The 25,940-nt window shown below is 39.0% G+C and overlaps 1 protein-coding gene across 5 annotated transcripts in view; it reads right to left on the bottom strand.

The window, feature by feature from the left end:
- LOC127621744 (collagen alpha-1(XII) chain-like) overlaps positions 1-19,312 on the bottom strand; it is a 122,658-nt gene extending 103,346 nt beyond the window's left edge. For 4 of the 5 annotated variants that reach the window (XM_052095459.1, XM_052095455.1, XM_052095457.1 and 1 more), the window contains exons 1-12: positions 19,132-19,312; positions 17,024-17,126; positions 11,981-12,097; positions 9,491-9,634; positions 8,669-8,725; positions 7,027-7,290; positions 6,013-6,177; positions 5,721-5,894; positions 4,105-4,395; positions 2,744-3,346; positions 1,733-2,011; positions 651-926 (exon numbers count right to left, since the gene is read on the bottom strand). In XM_052095459.1, the coding sequence (XP_051951419.1) occupies positions 651-926; positions 1,733-2,011; positions 2,744-3,346; positions 4,105-4,395; positions 5,721-5,894; positions 6,013-6,177; positions 7,027-7,290; positions 8,669-8,725; positions 9,491-9,634; positions 11,981-12,097; positions 17,024-17,093 (2,440 nt within the window). In that variant the 5' untranslated portion in view covers positions 17,094-17,126; positions 19,132-19,312. The remainder of the gene's footprint in view (positions 1-650; positions 927-1,732; positions 2,012-2,743; positions 3,347-4,104; positions 4,396-5,720; positions 5,895-6,012; positions 6,178-7,026; positions 7,291-8,668; positions 8,726-9,490; positions 9,635-11,980; positions 12,098-17,023; positions 17,127-19,131) is intronic. The other variant, XM_052095460.1, reaches the window with a different exon arrangement.
- Positions 19,313-25,940: the final 6,628 nt, after the last annotated feature.

Raw genomic sequence — 25,940 nt, 5'->3', positions numbered from 1 at the left:
CATCCAATCATCACAAAGACGTTACACCAGCGGTTTCCTGAAATCCCAGATTTACTCCTTCAGGGATTGACTCCCGTGGCAATTTGCAAGTCTGGTGATGTCACAACATGAAAGAATCCTCAACAAATTATGCAAACGCTTGGATTTTTGAAATGTCTTTAAAAAATGGATATCCAGTTCATTTTGACTAATAACTTTGGCAGGACCTGAATAAACATACCTCTCCCAAATTGTGCTCTTGATTTGGACTTGTGGCGATATATTTTTTATTTTATGTGCACCTCTTTTGTGACAGCTATGCACCCTTGATGTGCCCATTTGCTGATGCAGACTTCACAACAGTTTTGTTATTATTAATAATAATAATAATAAAAATGCAAAGAATTAAATCTGTTTTATTTTTTCACAAATTATTTTTTTCTGAATTTTTTATTTTCTTTACCAAGGCCAATGAAAACCTTCACAGACACTTTCTGGGGAACGTGATATAATGTAAAACAAAAACATCTGCCACCTGTCGTTTCTACTCTGAAAACCTCCAAACAAAACGTCACATGATCCTATGGTAACATTCCTTCAAAAGATCACTTCCACTTGCTGCTCATCACACAACTGGTAGAAGATAAAGATGGCTAGGTTGTTCTAATTACCTTCTTTGGTTGTTCCATCAATTTGCATCTGAGGCCCAACGCCTGCTGAGTATTCGGCAGCCACAGAGACACGGTAGGTGGTGACTGGGTAAAGCTGCTGCAGAACGATGGTAGTGTCAGGGCCAGCTGTTGCCGTCTCTAGCAAGCCAGTATTCCCTTGGACCGGGACATACGTGAGCCTATATCGCACCACGGCCCCTGGAGCTGCTCCCCATGAGACACGGAAACTGTTGGTGGTCTCCTCAGATACCCTGAGGTTGTTCACGGATCCTTGTTCTGCAAAAATGGGAGCATAAAAGTCACAACAATGTCAATGTAAAAGGAATATTTCAACCAAATATAACATTTTGTCAACATTTACTCACACTCATGTTGAAAAACAAAGTCAACTGAATTTGGAACAACATCCAGAATTGACATTTTTGGTTAACCGGCCCCTTTAAAAATTGCAAATAGAATGTTTAGAGCGCAACATTGCCCGCCCGCTTTTTCAGCCGTATTGGTACCAGAAGTATTTTTTCCATAGGGATTTCAAGACCTAATGTATTAAAGGAGGGAATTAACTACAATCCCATGAAGAATTGTTAATGATATATATGTTTTTATTGCTAAATATTTAGATATTTGCCACTATATAAGTAGTTAAGAGTGTAGGAAGACCGCCTTGATTGCGTCATTCGCACTCCGTCATGGGAGTGGATGGTAGCTGCAGAGCACTTTTGCCACACTTTGTTTGCCTCGAATCTCTGATTGGTGGAACTCTTCTCTTCAGGATCATGGGTTGAGTTGTTTTTAACCAGGATTTCCACTATTAAACATGGTTTTAAAAAAAAGTAGTGGAAATAATGCAGAATTATGGCTTCAACAGAAGCGTGTACCATTGATTAACAACCTTGGAGCTGTTTTTGTATTAGTGTATTCGTTTTTGTTAAAAACTAATACACCTCTGAAACTTACAGAACCCAACTATTGCGCTCTATTAGCTTAGTGGCTTTACTTTAAATTGTAGTGATGTGGTTAAACATCAGTGGATGGTTTCAGTAAAATTGTACATTTAGAAAGAATACAGATCTGACACCAACCTTCTAGCGTGGTCTCAAAGTCAGTTAGAGGAAAGCTTTCTCCCTTCTTATATTGGGCGTAAACTTTGACTTCATACTTCGTTACAGGCGTGAGGTGGAGTAAGACATTTGTAGGAGTGTCTCCAGGCACAGAGACGGAGGTGTAGCTTGCTTCGGAGTCCGCAGCAGGCCTGTACTGCACGAGGTAAGACTGCACATCCGTGGCATCAATTATCCATGAAGCTCTGAAACTCCTTGAGGTCACCTCTGAGAAGGTCAGAGACCTAGGTGCAGTCAAACCTAGAAGGAAGAGCAGTTTACTGAATTATGGAAGGCTCCTCCTAGGGGTGTGCAATATGAACAAAATTATATGTCAAGGTATGAGTCATTTTATATCACGGTAACGGTACTTATCACTATTTTAGCTCTGGAAAACCAACAAAAAAGGGTTTATATATATACAATTACAGGATTGGGCGATATTCTTGATAAAAACTTAAATTTCCATCTGTTCCTCATACCAAGCTATTGGATGGTTTCCGAAGACTTGTAATGTTGTCCATGAGTCATTTGGATTGCTTTAGAAGAAATGTTCCAGTTTCAATTGAAGTTACGCTCAATTAGCAGCATTTGAACCATTGATTTTCCCTAAAAATGATTTTGATTTATCCCTCCTTTATTTAAGAAAAATAAAAACAAGTTAAGACAAATGTGATTGATTGAGCTTTACTAGTATTGGACTTGAAAGGTCGGGGGTTCAAGCCCCAGTACCGCCAAAATACCACTGTTGGGCCCTTGAGCAAGGCCCTTGGACCCTATCTGCTCCAGGGGCGCTGTTTCATGGCTGACCCTGCGCTCTGACCCCAGCTTAATTGGGATATGCGAAAACAACTGCATTTCATTGGCTCTGTACTCTGCACAATGGTAATAAATTTGAATCTTATCTGTTGAATCTTAACATTCTGTACATATTGGTACAAAACCAGAGATCAAAACATTTGGTTGTTTGTGTTAACATCAGATGCTACTCACTTTTCCTCTTAATGTTCAGAAGCTCCTGCTCAATTCGCAGACAGATGGACTGGGTAAGTTCATTAGAAATCCTCTGGAAGGCATCAAAGTCCTCTACGGTGTACACGTGGGTCTCCGCTGGAGAATTAGCAATGGCCTCCAGCTCCGATCGGACAGCGTCTTTCACACCCACTGCGAAAATCTCCACATCTGCGTTCCTAAGCCGAGCCGCTGAGTCTTTGAAGGCATCTGAGGACTTCCCATCGGTGATCAGAATCATAACGCGAGGTACATTCGTACGAGCGCCTTTGGTAGGAATAAAGACTCTCTCTCTTACATACGTCATCGCTTTGCCCGTGTTGGTGGACCCACCGCGGTAGGGAAACGTTCTCACGGCTTTGACGACGGCACTCAGTTTATGGTGGGTGTTCAGTTGGAACTCAGTGTGTGGGTCTCGGCTGTACTGAACCAAGCTGATTTGAACTTTGTCAGCCCCGATATCAAACGTGTTGACGAGGACTTCCACGAAAGCTCGCACTTTTGCGAAGTTTGCCAGTCCGATACTGTAGGAGCCGTCGACAAGGAGAACAACGTCGGCTTGAACATCCACACCCAGAGAACATTCTAGAACAAACAGAATAATTGTTAAACTGTCAAAAAAACATTCGAATCAATCGAATGCAATAGATAGTAACAGACCGAACTGTTCAGACTGAAAATGTTCTTGCGATTTTAAAAGTGTCCCGAGTGGAAGCTCATTTTAATTTTACACGGTGTCAAAAATCTGCAGTGCTTTTGCACTAGATGCTGAAAAACCGTCCGTCTAGCACATATGTACTTAGAAAACCAATTGAAATACAACGCAGATCAACGCAAAAACATGTTCAGTGTGAACTTCCACTTGTAGGGCCTTCACATAGGGCACATTCTTGAGATAAAACTACTAGACAAAACACAACGTAATTTAATTAAATGAATGTTTATAGGCGTACTTAACTCCCATCCACTGTTGCTAATGTACAACGGTGATTCTCATGACACCTAAAATGATGATACAATGCTAAAGACTTACTGGTCCTAAATGTATGCTTCATTTTCTTTATGCAAAGTTTAATTTGATGTTTTTGCTTTTTTGCTGTTGTTTTTTAATTTGGGGTTAAATATGACCCCAATAAATATGACCTACAATAAAAGTAAAACTGTATTTATCATGACATGGCACATAAAAAAGTGGTGCTCTTGGCGCAAGATGCTGAAAAAAGGTTGAGACGCATGAGTACATAAACTAACTATTAAAAAAGAAGAACATGTTCTGTGTGAATGCCCCCTAACCACATAGTCTACAGGACAACGATTTGCTCTGTGCGTTAGCGTTTTCTCACCCAATGATAATTTAACAGGCTGGGTTTTCTCCATCGCCAAAACCGGTTCGCTGGGCGTCAGACCGTTGAGAGCGAACAGGCTTATCTCGTATTCAGTGTCAGGGGACAAATCTCTCACATTCACAGAGGTCTGAGTGGAACCGACATACAGCTCCTGACGTTTACTGCCAGCCATCATGGGAACCAGTTGTAACTTGTATCCAGTCACCTCCCCTATAGACGCATCCCATGTTACACGCATAGACTTGGACGCAACCTCTGTGACGTGCAGGTTTGATGCTGGTTCAACAACTGCAAATATTACAGAAATACAAAAATATTGGGGTCATGCTTAATGCTTAAGTGTTAAGTTTAATAAACTTCACAGCAACAACATATACATATATTTGTGTGTGTGTGTGTTTTCTTAAGCTATATATATATATTTTTTTCCAGTAAAAATGTCTTAATACACCAAAAGCAAGATAATTTCATTGAGAAGCAAAATTGTGCAAGAAATTAAGACATTTTGGTAACACTTTATTTTAAGTGTCTGCAGTAATGCACTAGTTAAGCATGAATAAGACATTAATTAATAATTAACTAAATGTAGAGTAAAGCTATATTAGCCATTATTTACAACTTATTAAACATCAAACAACTTTTTGTGTTGAAAGTAATGCAATTAATGCTCAATTTCAGACCCTCCGTTCTAAAGTTTATTGGATTGTTTTGCACTTATTAACTATGTTAAGACGGCAATTATTAGTACTGTTTTTACTAAATTGTTACTAATTAACTATGTTAATGAACTACAACTAATAAACAAATGTCATTCAATAAAATCAATCTTAAAATTAAGACAATTTTATTCGTTTTTTTTTTTTTCATTTATTAAGTGTTTACAGTATTTGTAGTTAACTTAAAAATAAACAATTTTATAGTAATTGAAATGGAATATTTTAGAAATGTATTAGAAACAGATTTGAAAGGCCATTTCTAATTAGCCTTAATTACTGGTTTAATATTGTTTAGTAAATTTGACATCTGATTTCTGAAAAAGGGCATTAATTACATTAGTTTCAACTACAAAATAAGACATTCAATAAGTTGTGAATTATGGCTAAGAATTATGGTCTTATTCATGCATAGGGGTGGCTGTGGCTCAGGTGGTAGAGCGGGTCGGCCACTAATCGCAGGGTTGGTGGTTCAATTCCCGGCCCACACGACTCCACATGCTGAAGTGTCCTTGGGCAAGACACTGAACCCCAAGTTGCTCCCAATGGCAGGCTAGCACCTTACATAGCAGCTCTGCTGTCATTGGTGTGAATGTATGTGTGAATGGGGGAATGGGGGAAAGCGCTTTGAATACCGCTAAGGTTAAAAAGGCGCTATACAAGTGTAACAAGTGTATTATTATGGACCCTTAAAATTAGCATTACCCTTAATTTCAGAGGATATATCTTAAATAAAGTTCATGTTGTAAAACTTCTCGAAGGTCTATGAAAACAAGTATTATTATCTTATGCAATTTTGCTTCTTATATTTATATTTAGATATTTTTACTGGAGAGTAAGATAAAATATTTTTTATTTTGTTATGAAACAGGTTCACAATTCTGTTATCATTTTGTTTACCTTCCTCGCCGCTAACCAGAGAGTTGAGTTGATCATCCACACTGGTGCACACCTGCGTAATGAAGGATTTCTCCACAGCTTTAATCATTTCAAAGTTTGGCACTGTGTAAACGTGTGTCCTGTAAGGCGTGGAAGACATTTGTTTCAATTCTTCCTCATCTGCCTCTTTAATTCCTGAATAAAACACAATAATTAAAGCATGAGTTTCTATTCATTCTGTGTGGATGGATTTTTTTAAAGCTCAGCTTAAAAAATCTTCATCAGACTGTGAAAGACAGCAGCTTCTACACACCCAAGGTGAAGATTTCAACACCAGCGTTCTTCAACTTTTTGGCATAACCCTCCACAGGGTCCTGAGATTTGCCATCAGTGATAACTACAGCCACTTTGGGGAATCCTTTCCGGGAACCAGACGCCTCTGTGAACATGTTTTTCAGCAGATGATCCAGAGCCTCACCTGGACGGAAGTGACAAACCCATCAGAGAGAGACTTTAAACGCAAGACACAACTTCACAAATGAGATCCCATTAATATCTAAATGTTTTCTCAATGACAGTAAATGGAGATCAAGTGAAGTCTCCTGTTTCTCAGATGTTTCAATCGAATATAATTAGCAAATATCAATGTTTAGTAAGTTCTGTTCTCTGGTTTGTGTGCAGATGTGTTGTGTTCTTTGGTCACTGTCGCTGTGGTGGACCTGTTTTTAGATAAACAAAACAAGGGTTTGCTTGAACGCACCGAGGGCGCTACGTGAACTGTTGCTCTCATGCCCTATCATGAACGCTCACTGGCGATCAATGGTACAAATTATACATTAGATTTCAGTTTGTTTCTCACCAAACCTTACTATATTCTTTAATAACAATCATGAGTCTCATTGAATAAACGATTACACTTCTGAATTATACTTTTGTGTTCTTTTGAGGGTTGATGAGGTGGTCATCATAAACTGCCATTGTATGACATCACTGAGCACAACATTTTTTCTAAATTTTTCCCTTTGTGTTAAGAAAAAGAAAGAAAGTCATAAAGGATTTAAACAACAAAGGGGTGAGCAAACAATGACCGAATTTTGCGTTTTTGGGTGAACTATTCCTTTAAAACATAACTAAGAGTGCCAGACCACTTTTTCATCCATCTTCCATTCATTTTTTCCATAGTGATTTCATAAAATACTTTATAAAAGAGTTCTGAGCCATGAACCAAACCAACCAGATTGTTGCATTATGTCTCTTGACAAATTTCTAAAATGTGATGTTCAGATTTAATTCAGTCAATATGAATACATTTGTTTGATTTTGGTACCTGTCATGGTATTGCCGCCCTTGTATGGCAGATTGTTAATGGCTCTGAGCAGCTCGGCGCGTTTGAAGTACTGGTTCAGGTTAAACTCAGTTCTGGTGTCGGTGCTGTACTGGACCACACCCACTCTGGTCTTGTCCTCTCCGAGGTCAAACGCCCCAGCCATTGTTGCTATAAAACTGCGGATGAGTTGGAAATTCTCCCGGCCGACACTCCAAGAGCCGTCCACCAAGAAGGCCAGGTCAGCAATGGCACTAACAGAGCATTCTGTGTAAAACGAGAAAATCAGAAGTGCATGAGTTAGAACAACACAAACTATTCCCTGGTAAAACAGGACCTTGGAAAAGGGGATGAAAACATTTTATTGATGACTACATCTTTAAACGTTTCTACATTATAAGCCAACCAAGAGTTCCAGAGGCCACATTTGGTACAGAACAGAACATTCCGACTTATTTTTCCATTTGAGATATATATATATATTAAAAAAAACTTTTTTAGTATAGAATTATTCCAATTCTACAAAAGTTAGATGTTAGGAAAAATTTTAAGGACTGGTACAATCAACATCCACATTCATTGTATCTATATTCCTTCCAGTGAAAGTGAATGGTGACTGAGACTGTCCATTCTGCCAAACATCTCCTTTTGTGTTCCTGGGAAGAAAGAAAGTCATACGGGTTTGGAATGACATGTGGGTGTGTAAATGAGTTTTGGAGAACTACCCCTTTAAGTATTTTCCAGATGAGGTATTCTGTTACACACAATGCAAACGCAGCTTGTTTCACATACTAGGGCACCGACTGTCACTCAACTTAAAAAATGTGATTAGGCGAGTCATTACTAGTCCCTGGCTCTCTCTCTCTCTCCCTCTTAAACGCCATTAATCTCAGTTCTTCACAAAGTTTGGAAAAATTCCTCATCTTTCAATCTCATTTGCCCTAAACCACAACGTGCAGACTTTGCTGTCCTTGAACGGATTGCGTTGGTTGCACCAATTGACGGCAAACCTCAAAAGATAAAGACAGACGGGACAGGACAGGACAGGATGTTGTGGACGTATTGTAGCTTGCCTGCCCTTTATTACGGTAATTCGATTCATTCATTTTCCACATGTGCCAGCAGAAGGAAAACATTAGAGCTCAGCAAGCAAGATTGAGTTTGGGAAGCACGTCGTCTGCAAATTGGTAACCAACCGTTTTGGTATTTGGGGGGGGAACAGGGGTGTATTTTCCACTTCTGCTTAATGTAGGAAAGAAAAAGTAGAGCTGTTCACCTTCATCTGGAGGAAGAGGCCACAGCGCTCTTGTAAAATATTGGAGCTGTAATGCTTTCCACTCTCAGGATTGCAAGGTTTGCGTTTTTATTTCAAATCAGGCGCGTAGGGGCCACTTACAAACTCTCACCCAGAACCCGCGGTCAAAACGCTGGAAACGCAGCTCACTTTAACGTGTCTGGAAAAGGTCATGCTGAGTAACAAGCTAAATGCTATCAGGAGTCATGAATCCAGACAGAAAGACACCCGCAGCGTAGGGTACTAACTAGTATGGAAACTCCCTATATAATGTGGTGACCGCAGAGAAATGGAAATAGCCTGGAGGTGTTGCGTTAAACAAACATGTTTGAAACATAGATGTGTACTTACTGATGGCATCTGAGACCTGAGGTTTCCTGGAGCCTCCCTCAAAACCACTTGATTGGACTAAAACGAAAAAGATTGAATAAATATTAAAGCAAGCATGTTCTTTCCTGTACACAGGGCTTTCACGCCTGGAATTTCCATTGCTTTCCCATGACTTACAAAAACATTATTTGATATAGACTGCAATCGAGCAACTAAATATTTAGTACAAACTATTATTAGTAAAATGTAACTACAAATATTAAAACTAGGGTCCAAAATTCTAACAAAAAAAAAAACAAAAAAAATGTGAAAGTTATGATGTAAATTGAGAAGAACTATTTGAGATTCGCCACTAATTCTAGTCAATAAAGAATAGAAATGAATATCCTGATATATCATTATTAATGGAAATATGTTATATTAAATTAGAAAAAAAATAGAAGCATCACTGTATATTAGAAGCGTTACACACGGCAAAAAAATATTTGAAGATTTACGCATTTCAATTTCATAACAAAATTCTGTTTAATTAAATTGATTCATCTTTAATAAAAATCAAGTTTTTAAAAAAACGAAATATAGAAAGTTTTATTCATTTAATTTTGTTAAAAAAGACACAATTCAAAATAGTGTATAAGCAAAATAGAAGCATTTTCTTTAGTGGTTTCAGACTTGTTGGGCCCTATTTTACATTGACTACATTCATTTTCATGACTTTTAGAATTCTACTCATTTCTATGCGGTTTTTCTTAGGTCCCATAACAACGTTATTTGCAGTTTTCCGTAACCGTAGGAACCCTGTATCAATGACAAACTTAAGGAATAAGATGGTTTTCTGCTTACTTGTTAATTGACCAGAAATCGGTAAACTCTCATCAGCTCCGGAATATGAATTTATCGTAACAACATAATCCACATCAGGCGTCAGATCTTTGATGGAGGTTTTGGTCGATGTTGCAGGCAGTGTGAATTCTTGAAGGGTTTCATCTGTAGAGAGCAGAACATTTGCATTTACAATGTTAAATGTCTTATCATGATATACATTCTGCTTCATCTAGATAACCATGATTTTAAGTAGATAAATCTAGTTGAGACATTGATGAAGTGGATTAGGGAAACATTTAAATGACTTCTCACAAGACAGCAAAGATTTACAGTCAATGTTTAAATCGTTTTTGAAGGGCATGCCAGAATGCAGTCCCCTACAGTTGCCCGTGGCGGTGAGCTTTTAAGGGTACTTGTCGATTACCAGATGCGCCCTTATCTAAAGCAACTCAATGTACACTAACTACAGGGATGGTTCAACTGGAGCAAGTTGGTATTAAGTCAAAGGGCAAAATGGCAATAGATCAAGTAGAGCTTAAACAGCTTTTAGGTTGCATGACCAGTCCAGAACTTGTCAACATGAGCTCAAAATCAACCATATTTGCTTTCCTAATACATGTTCCTGGTATTATTGTGCATCAGTGCACATTATTCCAAAGTAAAACAACTTCTGACATCACAGAACCCAGAAATGTTAACCAATAGTCAAATAGCTATTTGGGCATTGTCTGATACAATAAATTCCCAATCGATAAAGTTGAGTCGCGCCCTACATTGTTTTTCTCACTGAATATTCCGTTTCACTTGGAAATGCATCACATTATGGAAGTAAAATGGCTTGCGAACACAATTTCATGTTGACTTTTGTTCTGGGTTTAATCAGTGTTTCAAGCAACTCAATCCAGTGGCGGCCATATTTGGAATGCTTTTGGGAAGCTATTTCCAGTTATGAAAGTGCAGCTCCTATCTTTTTGAATGGGGGAACACATAAATCTCCAAAACGGTTGGTCAAAATTATGATCAAAGAACATATTTCAAATCAGCAGTAAAATCGGAAACATTGGTATCATCGAAGAGACCCGTCTCTGCTAAATAGCCTCTGATTTATTACAAGAAAAAAAAATTTGACTCATCAATCATTTATTAAATTGAATAAAAAAATAACGTGATTGCAATGAGGCCCTTATAATGGAAGTAAATGTGGCCAGTAGGGATGTCATCAAATATTGATATATCGATTATTGATTGGCACATTATTTTATTGATATTGTTTGAGGCATCGGCATATTAAAATTAGCCGACATTTAAATTAGAAGCCTTATTTGCGTGCTTTCCAATTCACTCAGTTGGCCTCTGTTAAACAGTCTCCCGTAATAGCGTTGGGAGATCACAAGAGGTGAAATAATATTTACTGAAGTGTGTCAAGGTATCTCACACACACACACACAGGACGAGCTGATGAGGCGTAGCAGATGGCAGTCCAACGTTTAGAAGGTTTTTGTACTTTTTCAAGAAAGTAACGTTTATGAGTTTGCAGGTTAGTGTTTGAAACTGGTGTAACTGTGCAGACTAAATGTATGTAACCTTGAATATATACATTTCATTCAAGCTGTCAAACCACAAAAATAACGTACTTATAACTGAAAATACATTGTGAAGGCTCTATGAAAGATACATATAAACAATAGATCATCCAGTAATGAATAGAGTACATAATCATTGTCCTTTAATAATGATTTATGTCGAATTTAATGGAAAGCTATGTGAGTTGCGTGCGCTCTTCAGAATTTTGACGGCGAACGTGTGTTTTCGAATTTTAGAACACGCCATGTCCTCCGCCAGACACGTGCAGTTTCCCATTAATTTACCCTGTCGCTCACACTTTACCAAAGTTGTGTTGAGAAAAATGTTTGAAAAGATTAAGACTATTATGCAGTCATGAAAAAAAAAATATTATAATCCCAGTAAATCTCAATAATCATCGGGAAAATCATTAGATTATCGATGTGTGAAAAGGGGCCAGTCTATATATGTTAAAATACTCACTGTTTCAAAAGTATAGTCACAAGACGTAAACATTATGCATGTTAACATGATTTTAGTGTAATAAAATTGCTTACTAACTTTACATGTGTACATTTATACCCAATATTACAACTTCGTTGTCATTACGATGCAACGCCAGTTCTAAAAGCCATTATGGTGGTAAATCCCAGATTTTATTACACTAAATTTATGTTGGCATGTATAATGTTTATGTCTTGTGTCTATACTTTAAATAAGTTTGTATTTTAACGTTTATGAACTGGCCCATTCACTTCCATTACAACTGTATCTGCAATTTTTTGGACGAGTCTTATCTATATTTGGTGGTAATCAACATTATGCCACAAATTTGCATTAAATTTGAAACATTCCTGCTTTTCCTTAAGAACCCAGTAATTTGACTTGTCTAGAGTTTAACCACTAAAACTCCAACATGTGAAACACTTTCATTGGGCTACCCACCTGTACTGGACATTACTTGTATTCTGAAGCCCTCGATCCTTGTCAGAGGTTGTTTCCATATCATTTGTACTGTGTTTTCGTTTAAAATTTTAAACCTCAAGTCTGAAGGAGGCATTACTGTGGAAAGAAGAGGTGAATCAAGTTATTTCCAAGAAACCACTCCAAAAAGCTGTATTTATGAGAAGGTTTATGGACGAAACTCCACCAGTGAATTTCATTGCTGGGAGAGAACTCAAAGCAACATGGAACATACGTGGACGGCGGCCATTTTGGGTCAAAATGACATCTGTTTGAGCTGTCCGACCATAGGGCCATTGACTACTCAAGCATAGACATGTAAAGAGCATTCAACAAAGACCTCAACAAAACATTTGGCCATAACACGTAACTTGCATGCAGCAATTACAGTCAACTCAACAAAGATAGATAAGCTGTGTTGAACCGTCTTAATAGCTGTCATCACAGATAGAAAGGAACTGTTGATTGTACAATGGACTTGAGGAAAGTTGGTGTATTTACAAACACTCTGTGGTCAGTTTCCATTGCAAACCGCTTAAAAGAGTACACAACGACAACAGTGCGTATGTGAACATTCTTTTCATGGTCAATGACACCTTTAATGAGATATGAAATAAAGCATGGTGACACACAAATTAATATATGAACAAAAGAGGTTATGTAACATGGGACACACCAATCTAGATGGTCTAGGTAGAAGACTCATGCATTTGTACATGAAAAGTTGTTTGGTACAACTTGTGGGACTTAAAGACTTCATGTACAAGACGCACACGTAGAGGACTTTGCAATATTTTAAAGTGATATTCTTTAACGTTTGTTTTGTGTATGTGTGCTCGCTGGGCCTCATTTGTGTAACATGAGCTGTGAGAATTTCTATTGAAATAATTAAACCATTCTTGTGAAAATTGAAGCATTCAATTCAATGCAACAATTTACACAGAAATTTGTGAATCGTGCCCATTGTGTTTGATGGGTCAGAATCTGTGTGGAAAATATGGGTTGTGTCAAGGCATGTTGGAATATCACAATAAAATATGTTGTGAAGCCATGGCTCTGGTCAAATTTTGACCAGGGCTTAAGCTTGACCAAAATAGGTTCACCAAAATCAAGATTTACCAACCTGACTGACCAGATGTCACAATCGATTCCATTTCAGTTGCCAAATGGGTCCCATACAACATCTATCACACTTCCATAAGCAAATAGTGGGGGGCCCGGATCCCCATTTCTAGATATTATTTAAGATTTTCCTTGGGGAATGCACCCCACTAAAGGAAGTTAATAAAAAGTTTGGGGACACTTTAACGAACATATTCTTTTTAGATATACGCATATTCTGTATCGTTACGTTTCAACAGAGTCATTACTTAGTGACTTCGTTAAAGATTTAAATATCACAGATATATTATTGTTGTAGCAGTGTTTTGTTTAGAAAGTGTTTTCTTGTTATAGTTGACTATAAAATTATTTGGCTGGCGCAAGATGAACCTGAACAGACTGCACCCTGAAAATGTCCTATAGAAATTACAATAGAAAGAGTAGACCCTGCCCCGAAAGTCATTCTAGAATTCACACACTTTATTCAATCCAATCCAGTTTTGGTGCAACCAAAATTGAACTGATTGCATAAAATGTCATTTAAATACTTTTGGTTCGCTGTGCGGAGCATCTTTTCACTACTTGTCACAAACAATGGCGTTGGCTAATGCAATTTGTCTGGCCATCATTACCCTAAGAGAAGGGCTGGACTGGGAAGAGAAATTGTCCTAGGATTTTACATGGCAACTGGCGGCTGTCCATTTTTGCATATCGCGGCACCGGTTTGTGCTCCGTTCTGCATAATGCGGCGGCTCATTTTTGCTTATTGCGTCCCATTCGACACGTTTCGCGGCCGACCCACTGGCCCGCTCTGTTCTCCTGCTGGCCAGTCCACCCCTGATTAGCCACAAAATGCATCAGCCCACTCAACACGTATCGCAGCCTACCCACCGGCCCGCTCAGTTGTCCCGCTGGCCAGTCCACCCCGATTAGCCCCAAAGTGCATCGGCCCACTCAACACGTTTTGCGGCCGACCGACCAGCCTGCTCGGTTGTCCCGCTGGCCAGTCCACCCCTGATTAGCCCCAAAGTGCGTCGGCCCACACAACACGTTTCGCAGCCGACCCACCAGCCCGCTCGGTTGTCTCGCTGGCCAGTCCACCCCTGATTAGCCCCAAAGTGCGTCGGCCCACATAACACGTTTCGCAGCCGACCCACCGGCCCGCTCGGTTGTCCCGCTGGCCAGTGCACTCCTGATTAGCCCCAAAGTGCATCGGCCCACTCAACACGTTTCGCGGCGACCCACCGGCCTGCTCGGTTGTCCCGCTGGCCAGTCCACCCCTGATTAGCCCCAAAGTGCATCGGCCCACTCAACACGTTTCGCGGCGACCCACCGGCCTGCTCGGTTGTCCCGCTGGCCAGTCCACCCCTGATTAGCCCCAAAGTGCATCGGCCCACTCAACACGTATCGCAGCCGACCCACCGACACGCTCGGTTGTCCCGCTGGCCAGTCCACCCCTGATTAGCCCCAAAGTGCGTCGGCCCACTCAACACGTTTCGTGGCGACCCACCGGCCTGCTCGGTTCTCCCGCTGGCCAGTCCACCCCTGATTAGCCCCAAAGTGCGTCAGCCCACTCAACACGTTTCGTGACCGACCCACCGGCCCGCTCGGTTGTCCCGCTGGCCAGTCCACCCCTGATTAGCCACAAAGTGCGTCGGCCCACTGGGAAAATGCCCGGTATGCCAGATTGCCAGTCCAGCCCTGCCTTAGAGTAACAACAATGTATTTCGGTAATACTTTACAATAAGGTTTCATTTGTTAACATTAGTTAACTTTTATTAATCTTGGTTAATGTCCATTTCAAAAGACATTTTAATCAAAAGTTGTACATGTTAACATTAGTTAATTCACTATGAACTAACAATGTTGTTTTTATTAAGTACCATTAACAAAAATTAAATAAATGCTGGAAAAATATATTGTCCATTGTTAGTTCATGATACCTAGTGCATTAAATAATGTAAACAAATGGAACCATATTGTAAAGTGTTACCAATATTTCATATGAATTACAGTAACAGCATTTCCTACTTTCCATATGTCTGAATTGATAGAAAAAATGTAAAAAAAAGAATTACCAAGAACTTGCTCTCACTTTTCTAATCAAATAAAAAATGTACAGCTCATATTTTGCCTTTTTGTTCCCTTAGACAGTGAAGAGGAAACTTGGCCTCCACATGAAGATTTTCTCTTTTTTGTACTTTAAAAGCTGTAAAAGGTTCCACTATACTTTCCACTGGACATCAGCAATGTATGCTTTAACACCCTGTGGTTTATGCAATGATTTGATATGGTTAAGTCACAGTTTTACTGCCTCTCAGGCTGTTCGAAGCCACCAATGAGCTCAGTTACTAAAAAAAAAAACAGATAAATACTTAAATGCATGAAAACGTGTTTAACTGGAGACAAAAGTTAGAAAGTTAGTCTGGCTGAGATGTCTTGTATCCTGCAAATGATTATATGTCTGAAGTTGCATCTGGAAAATATTCAGAACTAAACCACAGTCACTACTAAACCTTACATTATGTGCAGAAGACTCACACTGAGAGAATTTTGCAATGATGTCTGTTGGTGGAAGGATGAAAGCATGATTTCCTGGTTTCGTTGATATCACACATTTTTACTTTTTTATCAAATCTTAAAGAATACTTAAAGACCCCATGAAATGGCTTGGTGAGCGCAGTTGTCTTCCCAGTGTTGAACCACTTCCTATCAAAACAGGAAGTTGGGGCGGGACATATCCAACCTAGTCTCATAGAATGAACGTTACTATAACTACATTTTTGCAAACTGAGTTTTAAGTGCCACTTTCTACATTCTGCTGCAGTAACAACAACTGTGCATTTTATCCACTTTCACACAAATCGCGGGTACTATGGATCTTTAGGACTTTAAAAACAGTTATGTTTCACTCTATTACTCACACCCTGCTATGCTATAATATCAAAACACTTTCATTTTGAAAAACGACACTTTTTAATGCTTGTATTACAGACCCACCTACATTTACACACTTATTCCATTGTGATTAACTGACACGGCTGCTCACCTCACTCGGAGACCGAGCCTCGAACCCAGCCAAGGACACTCAAAATGAAAGTGAAGTGAAAGCGCAACAGAAGCGTTTATTTAGTAAATGTGCTTTTCATGTCGAATTTGCTTTTAAGGTTTATGTTTAGGTGGAGGTTTAGAGTTAGGGCGTCTGTTTTGTTCACCTCTCATTTACTGTATCTTTTAAGACATTATTGGTTAGGTTTAGGTTAACATTTTAGTTTAGAGAGCTACGTTTTGCTCATTAAAACATCCATCTAATATTCACCTTAAAAGCCTTGTCTGGTTACAACATTATTTTATTCACTTTTGGCGCCCCCTGCTGGACATTTCACTAGGAAACTGCAGCAAAACGTGTAATGAAGCATCTAATTTTGATTCGCAAAAATGTTGCCATTGTCACGTAAATTTCATGAGGTCAGGCTGGACATATCGAAGGACTTGTCCCTTTTGTTTGAACAGCCAATACCAATACAAGGACTCAAAGCTAACAAACATGAAATAAAAGCTACAAAACTCCACTTTAATGTTCTCAACTATTGTCTAAAATGAGAAAACAAACTTATAATCTCTTAAATAAAGGATTGAATCTTTTACTAAAGGATTTAAACTCAATTTTTGCTCATTTTAATGAAAAAAAAATCTATAAAAATTCAAATGAAAAATCATATTTCATGCTTATTTCTACATGAATTTGGTTACATTTGAGAAATACTTTGGGAAACAATGACGAACACATTTATAACAACTTTAAACAGAAGCAAATGTTATTATGCAAATAAATAGGTGCATTTAAGACAGATATTACATTTCTATTGAAGTATTTCTAATGCAACTGCAGTTGATTGGATGGAGATGTGTTGGCTGTTTTACCTTGCGCTCTCACTGATGCCAGTACTGTGAGTGTTAGGAGAGCGGCTGCTGCCAAACGCCTGACTGACATCTTCACTCCAGTATCAGCAGACCATCAATCAATCTGAAAAATTAATCATATCACAAACACTCTCCACATAAATCTACCTGAACAATACCAGTCAAACCAAACACACGCTCCTCAAGCACAGCTCTCTGCAATAGATCACATTCGGATCTTATTTTAAACCATTTATCCTTCAGTATTCCTACAGTCTCTCTGGACAACATAGAAAAGTGTGGTTTATATTTGCTTAAAAATCAATAACTATAATAAGTCACTGTTAATCTCAGGAAACGCTGCAGTGGTTTAAAAGTTAGTTAAACTAACCCTAACCCAAAATGGAAGATTCTGTGACCCTCGTGTCATTTCAAACCCTGGAACACAAATTAAGACATTTTGTAGAATGTCCTAGCTTCTTTTTTTCATGTAGTGACGGTGAATGGGGGCTAAGGCTGACTGTCCTTTTTGAGCACCAAAAAGCTCAATTAAAATAGCCCAAATAACATCTGTGCTATGCTCCAAGTCTTCTGAAGTCATACGATAGCTGTGTGAGGAACAGACTAAAAAATTGTTCTTTATGTTGATATATATGTCATTTTCCGAGCTCGACAGGCTGAGTACCCATTATGAAAAACATCTCCAAGTTTGTGTTCCAAGTAAGTAAGAAAGTGATACAGGTTTGGAACGACACAAGGGTTAAGAAAGGATGACAGAATTTTCATTTTGGGTGAACGAACCGTTAAATTCAACCGTGCCACTGCAAACTTCACTGATTCCTCTGTTTAACATCGGAAACTGTGAGTTCAGACTATATGCAATCGTCTGGAAATTTGCCTGATCTGGGAACCCGCAAATTAGGAGTGGAAAACTTTTCTGAAGAATTCTTGCGCCCCCCTGCTGTCGGGCCAGGACAAATGCAAAATTCAAATCCTGATATTCATACTGAGAATATCAGTTTCTCTCTACCTCCAAACTTCAGGACCACTTTTGCTCATTTTACTAGGACTGTGTTACATATATTGTATGTTATTATAATTACAACAACAATGTCTAATCAAAAGCAACTTGCAAAATATGTACACATATTAAGTGCATGCACAGCTTTAATCATTTATTGTTATTACTCAGCAATATAAAAGTAGCTGACATGAAATTCCAGCATAGAGAGTCTAGAATTAATCTAAAACATCTTCAATAAATAGCCTACAATACATGCACACAGCAGGACCATTTAAAATGCAAAAAGGTGAGTAAAATATTTTTAAATAATAAAAATAAATAAAAACGTATCATATACACTTTCCCATCGGAAAAGTTTTCCATCCCATTGCTTATTCGTATAAGCAAATTTCAACCTAAAATATTTTTTAGGCTTAAAACACTAAAGTGTGACCCAACTTTTAACAATAAACTGCATATATAGACATGCACAGTATATATCGGGTTGTTGTCCACTATTAAAGCTACATGACAAATCAAATGGCCCTGCGATGGACTGGCGACCTGTCCAGGGTGTCCCCCGCCTTTCGCCCAATGTTAGCTGGGATAGGCTCCAGCCCCCCGCGACCCTGTACACAGGATAAGCGGTTGACGATGGATGGATGGATGGACAAATCAAATCTACAGCAAAACATTTTCACATAGATGCAAACAGCAAATGCAAATTGGAGAAAAAAAGTTCTTCAAATTTCCTGAATATTTGGTAAGTTTTCTAGACTTCTAAATAAAAGACAAAAATGTAAAAATTATAATGTTTTTATATATTTGTTTAGGTTCTATGGACACAGTATTATCCCAATGAACCGTCAAAATCCAAAGCTCAATGAAGGGACAGTGGAAAAATGAAATCACCATTCAAACGTGTATGGAAAAAAAAAAGTGTTCAGATCTGCTGAAAATGGGTCAGTGTGCACACATTGATCATCTCACTTCATATCACCTAAAATATATACAAATTAAAAGCAACAATACTTCCCTCCATTAATATCATTCATTTTATAAAAAAAAAAATAATAATAATAATACGTTTATTCATAAAAGGATAAAAATGCACATAAACACTTACCAAACTCCCAAAAGTTTCCAAAAGTTCAATACATCACAAATCGGGTGAAAGGAGTTGGAAATGCTGCCCAGATGCAAAGCGGTTTTAATGTCTATTCAATAAAAAAAAATAAACAAATCTCCGTAAAGATGGAGTGATGGAAATGAAGATGAAGAGGAGGGTCTGATCACCCACAGCTCGTGAAGACGGTTCCCAAATGCACAGGATCTCAGACTAGAATGTGCTTCTTAACAGGGGGCTGAACCCGGAGCTCTGACGTCACTTGTATGTGATTGATGTTTTGAGATGCGCTTTTGGAAAGTCGCGCGGATCTTCGGCATTCCTGGTGCATGTTACTCATCCGCGTGTAATGAGTTTCAGATATGGACATTTATTCCGGACGAAGTTCAGATGCAGGGGCGGACTAGCCATAGGGAGAACCGGGACTTTTCCCGGTGTGTCGTTGATAAGCTGAAACAGGCCGCTGCGTTAAGTTGCGTTCACACTGCCAGCTACTTTGTCGTTGCATGTTGCCAGTGGGTGTCGGTTAGGTCGCTAGTGGTGTGTTTGGAGAGTCTAAACAGCACTGTTTCTTTACAATTCATATTATTATTAAAATATTAGTATGGTCATTATTTTGCTAACTTAATTCACTATATCTGATCATGTTTAGGTTTCGTTTGCTGTCATACATGTATCACATTTTCAAAACAAATTATTTAATAGTTAATTTTACAGGCTATTTGATGATTTAAACCTACTTGGAATCCCCACAATCTGAGGTACACCTTTCCTCGCATCCTTTTTCTTAAATATGTCCCTGTACGTTGGCAGAGACTTGTATGGTAAATTGCTAACAGCAAGGATTAGCCTTTCCTCCATCTTTCCATCACTGCAGGAGTTGAGAGAGAGTGAAGGATCACATGAGCTCTACATCTTCTCTCGTATTGGCTGTTGCTCCCGAAAGTTTCTCCTCATTTGCATAAAGTTAAACATGTCTCATCTTTGTTACGTCACCGTCGCTCGTGTCTTCGGAAGTTGCCAGCTCTCATTGAAAATTAATGAGATGAAGTGATTTGTCGCTGGCAGTGTGAACGCAGCTTTATGGTGCAACATACAACGCTAAGAAAATTTTCTCCTCGCATTGCTAACGCGAGTTTGGCCGCTGGATTATAAATTTGTGTTTAAAATCGCGTTACCGCGAGTAACACGAGCCCGCGAGTATTCCCCCTTCTCTTCTAGGAAAGGACAGGAGGAGGGGCTTCTACGACTTGGTTCATAGTAAAGTACAACCAATAGCTGGAATCAAGTAGACGCGCATATTTTCAGAACTAACCAGGTAGTCCAACTTCCTCGCTCGCTTTCCTCCAAGCAATGTCTTTTTTCGTCCGGTCTCTGTACATGTATGATGTTGTGTCGTACAATTCCAGGTGCTACAACAATATTTTCATCCATTTTTCCAGATTTCTTCTGCTACTACATCAGTACATCAGTGACATCCGGACAATCTCAGTGCTGATAGTCTTTCGCGACAACGCGTCAAGCGAATTTCTGGCTCAAGTTGAAAAATTTCGAATAGAGCGAATGAAACGATTTCGCTTGTTCGAGTTGTGTCATTCGCTTTGTTCGTGCCACCCGGCGCAAATTCGTGTCTATTTGCATCTTTGCATTGACTTTGTATGTAATCACGCCATGAAATTTGATATAAGGCTTTTAAAATGATTCAGTCAGTTTCTCGGTCACTATTTTCACTTATTATTACCCAATAATTATTTTCAATAATTATTGGGTATTTTTTTTCTCAACACAATGAAAGTGAAAGGTGACTGAGACTGAGCAATTTACTTAAATGGTGTGTTCAACGGAAGAAAGTAATACATGTTAGGAGGATGGAACAATATGAAGGGTGAGACGGTGACAGAATGATGACAATATACATTTTGGGGTAAATTATTCATCTAAAAACCTCCTTGGGCAATTTATCATCATCAGTCTGTCCCAGATAACAATTCTTGAATCCCAGAACGGACATTCTAACGTTCTCTCTTGGTTCGCCAGGAGAGTTTTCTTTACTTTCTAATAGAACGTTCCTCTAACGTTTTACTAACGTTCCCCTAATCTCTATATACTGATATCTTTTCTGCAACCCTGTTGTACGTCAATAAATCTACAATTCATGTCTTGTTCTGATCCAACCCAGTCTCATGAAAATTCATACATATTTGAAGAATTGGCTATTTCATATTATTTTGTACGATTTCATCACGTGCAAATGCCCAGACATCTAATGCGGAAGTAAGCACGAGTTTAGCACACAAGGTGTTAAGGACATACTTATTAATTTGAGATGTAACACGTGTGGATGCTTCACGTTATTCTCCGTGGCATCCACGCACAACTCACCACACGCCCCACCGAGAGCGAGAACCACATTATAGCGACCACGAGGAGGTTACCCCATGTGACTCTACCCTCCCTAGCAACAGGGCCAATTTGGTTGTTCAGGAGACCTGGCTGGAGTCACTCAGCACGCCCTGGATTCAAACTCACGACTCCTGGGGTGGTAGTCAGCGACAATACTCGCTGAGCTACACATGCTATCTAAGATTTTCTTACTTCATTTCGGAAAGACCTTTCGAATTCCATCCTCTTGTCACAGCGCCATTAAGGGGCGCAAAACAAGCTATTTGGAAGACCCTGAAAAAAGTTTGTGTGGACCAAATGTGTGTGCATATTAGACGCAGAATAGGTAGTGCAAAGGGCGTAGATTTCGCTAGAAAATATATTTTGGGGGGGGGGGTGTACGTGCTTGTTTTGATTATGGGGGTAACCTGGGGGTTGCCTGCAATGTTCTGGGAAGGTTAATTTATGGTTCTAAAAATAAAACCTAAAAATAACCATTAGATAACGTTCCGTGTACGTTCTTATTAGGTTGTCACACAAAAACCTCCCTGCAACGTTATGGAAATGTTAATTTATGGTTGCAAAAATTAGAGCCTAAAGAGAACATTCCTAGAAGGTAAGGAATCGGTTCCCCCCCAAAATTTGAAATGACCAAACAGGAACCAAATTATAACGTTAAAGGAACATTCTGTGTTTGCACTGGGTGGAGGTTTGTCGCACAACTGCCATTTGGTTCCTTTAATACAGTTAGTCAGACTTAAAATATCTTAAAGCATTGAAAATAACTTTCAAACACTACATTTTTGTAATATAAATCAATTTACTAATTAATAATGACAATGACTGAAAAAAAAATACAACACGATCTGAATAACTTATTTGCCTCTTTCATGGTTATTTAAATTATCCTTATGAAATATGTGTCATTAAAACATAATTTACCTGTGTCCATCAATCAATCACATTAATGTAACCTGTGATATACACTCAAAAGTACCATGTTTGTACTGTGGTACTTTGTGGATATGGTACTACAGTAACACACTCATCAGTTCAGAGCATTTTTCAAGAAAATCACCAGCATTGATCTGAAACTAAATGTATTTCTGCATGTCTGGAGATGTTTTAGCACTGGTGATTTTGCATTGATGTGTTGGATATACAAGCGAGCATAACTTACTCAATTTGGCCTATTTTAACAACTCAATTCAATTTATTTGAATATGTAGCCCCCTAGCGGTCAAGTTGGGTGACACAGAATGTATAGAGATCACAATTGAGACTGCCTCTTTCAGACTAACTACACTCTTTATCAAATTTTCAGCATGCAAAATGTAAAACAGTTATCGATAATCTCTGCTGCCCATCCAATGAGAACATTCTTTAACATTTAGCAACAGATGAGTGCCAACTGGGGGTCTCTGTGGTTGTTAAATTTGTAGTTTGTCAATTAAAGATCATCCCTGTTTTTAATTTAATTTGACCACTATATTATTCTTGATAAAGAGAACTGTTAAATCTGCTGATGGTTCTATTTATAAACCTATCAATTTATTTATTTTGGTTTTAATAATCACGGGAAAGATTGAACTTCATATGATCTTCAATGCTCGATTGTAGAAATAATGCATTCATGGCTTTATAATTGAAATATAAACAAATTTCATGCATGCAAGGCATGTTTAAATTTCAGTGCACTTGTCCAAGGACACAAAGGACATTGTTTAGATGTAATCATTTCCATATGAACATGATTGTTGAAAAACAAGTGCTGAGATATCCTATACTGCACTCAAAGGATCGATCTGAGCTCAATGTTTGCTTTGCATATTGCACTGTAATTTCCATCACGAAAAAAATATATATACACGTATATATATGCAAGTATATACGCAAGCAATTAAAAATTGTTTATATGCCTAATCACACCGAAAATACTGCTTTGAATTTACACGATTTAATCAAGTATATCGGTTCCACATGAATCAATTAAGTTAAATCAACATATTTTTCCTCTTCGTTTATATCATTAATTCTTTGTCTCTAAACATTATTTATTCACATAATTTTAAATGACCATATTAAGCAGCCTCAGAGCGATTTTAAGAGACACTGTGATTCATTACTTCAGTTTTACATAGTATAGTTGTCACATTAATGATGAGAAGCATCCCCACAGCATGATGTTGCCACCACCATACTTCACTGTAGGGATGGGGTGTCTTAAGGCATAAGAAGTGTTATGTTTGCATTAATGATTTATGCTATAGGGTCATGCTAATTGGCTAACTTTTAGCTTGCAACAGGGCTGGACTGGTAATCTGGCATACTGGGCATTTTCCCGGTGGGCTGACGCACTTTGGGGCCGATCAGGGGCAGACTGGCCCTCCGGAGAACGGAGCGGGCCGATGAGTCAGCCGCGAAACGTGCCGCGATAAGGTAAAATGCGCCACTGCGTTACGCAGAACAGACCACAATTTGGTGCTGCGATATGCAGAAAAGGACAGCCCCCTAAAATTTCGAATTTTGGGCCAGTTTCTATGTAAAATCCCAGGCCGATTTCTCTTCCCAGTCCAGCCCTGGCTAGCAATAGCATATATTAGCATGCTAAATACTTAGTAATTGCTCCTCGAGTAAAGCAACATACAGCATGATCCTTTTGTACCTTAGACTTTTGAACTTAAGCAAAAGCTCCACTCATTTAGATCTCAACAATGTTAGGGTCTGTGTAGCTCAGCAAGCATTGACGCAGACTACCACACCTGGAGTCGCGAGTTTGAATCCAGGGCGTGCTGAGTGACTCCAGCCAGGTCTCCTAAGCAACCAAATTGGCCCGGTTGCTAGTGTTACGCTCTTGTTCTACCCGCTCCGTACGGGACTCAAACCTAGGTCTCTGGCGTGGGAGGCGGGTGCTCTAACAAGGAGGCTAAAGGCTACAGCCTCTAGTGTCAGTCGCTAGGTTTACACACTGCACAGCTATCTACCAGCTGGCTCCCGTTACACTAGGGAGGGTAGAGTCACATGGGGTAACTTCCTAGTGGTCACTATAATGTGGTTCGCTCTTGGTGGGGCGTGTGGTGAGTTGTGCGTGGATGCCGTGGAGAATAGAAGCATGATGAGAAGCATCCCCTCAGCATGATGCTGCCACCACCATACTTCACTGTAGGGATGGGGTGTCTTAAGGCATAGGATTGCGCCACACATAGCACTTTGAGTTTTGGCCAAAAAGCTCTATCTTGGTCTCATCTGACCACAAAACCTTCTCCCACAAATCAGCTGGGTCACTCACATGCTTTCTGGCAAACTCCAGATGTGCTTTCATATGGTACTTTTTGAGTAACGGCTTCTTTCTTGCCACCCTCCCTTACAGGTCAGCGTTATGCTGTGCTCTTGATAAGGTGCACCATTACTCCACTCCCAGCCACTGAACTCTGTAGCTCCTTCAAAGTGATTGTTGGCCTCTCTGTGGCTTCTCTCACAAGTCTCCTTTTTGTTAGAGCGCTGAGTTTTGAGGGACAGCCTTTTCTTGGCAGTGCCTGGGTGGGGTGGTGCAGCTTCCACTTCCTGATTATTGATACTCACTATGACATCCAAACATTTGAATATTATTTTGAACCCTTTCTCTAATCTATGCATTTCTATTACTATTTCTCAAACTTCTGTGGAATGCTCTTTGGTCTTCATTTTCCTTCAGATTCACAGCCTGACTAATGATCCTTCAACAATGGGTTTTTTGAACCCATAGAAAATGTGATTGCAACTGTAATGATTCACAGGTGGATGCCAATGGTAAAATAATTGTGTCCTCATTAGGGCAATTTCTTTCATCGGTGTAACCTGGCAGCTTCAACAGCACAGGGGTTGAATACTCATGCAAGCAAGATATTTAATAAAAAAAATTATTTTATATTTCCCAAAATAAAACCAATGTCACCTAACAATAATTGAATTTGATTTCCAGTGTTTTAAAATAAAATATCAAACCGAATGAAATTTCATTGCACCATTTGTTATTCAGTACTACGATATAATTGTTCAGGGGTCTGAATACTTTTGCAAGGCACTGTATATTCACCAGACTAAGGATTTTATATCTGTATGTTGGAGAAACAATGTTTAGAACACCTGATTCATCTAATCAAAATAACCAAATTTGCACTGAAGTGAGGATAAAATGTGATTGTTTTTATTTCACCTCTAGAGGCCGCTGTTATACTGTAGACTCCTCTAGCGCCACACAGTGGAACACAAAGGAATAAAGAACGATCTGCAAAGATTTATGCCGTTAACCAATCGTTCCAAAAAGCAACAGATTAATCGGTAAAACCGATATAGTGGACTACCACTAATATGGAGTATACTTTGAAAGGCTCACATCCGACTGTACACAAACGCTCAGCATTCGCGTCAAAATGGAAGTATACCAA

This window comes from Xyrauchen texanus, chromosome 28 (assembly GCF_025860055.1).
Source record: "Xyrauchen texanus isolate HMW12.3.18 chromosome 28, RBS_HiC_50CHRs, whole genome shotgun sequence".
Taxonomy (NCBI): domain Eukaryota; kingdom Metazoa; phylum Chordata; class Actinopteri; order Cypriniformes; family Catostomidae; genus Xyrauchen; species Xyrauchen texanus.
Note: the sequence above shows the minus strand (reverse complement) of the source record. Positions and strands in the feature narration are given on the sequence as shown.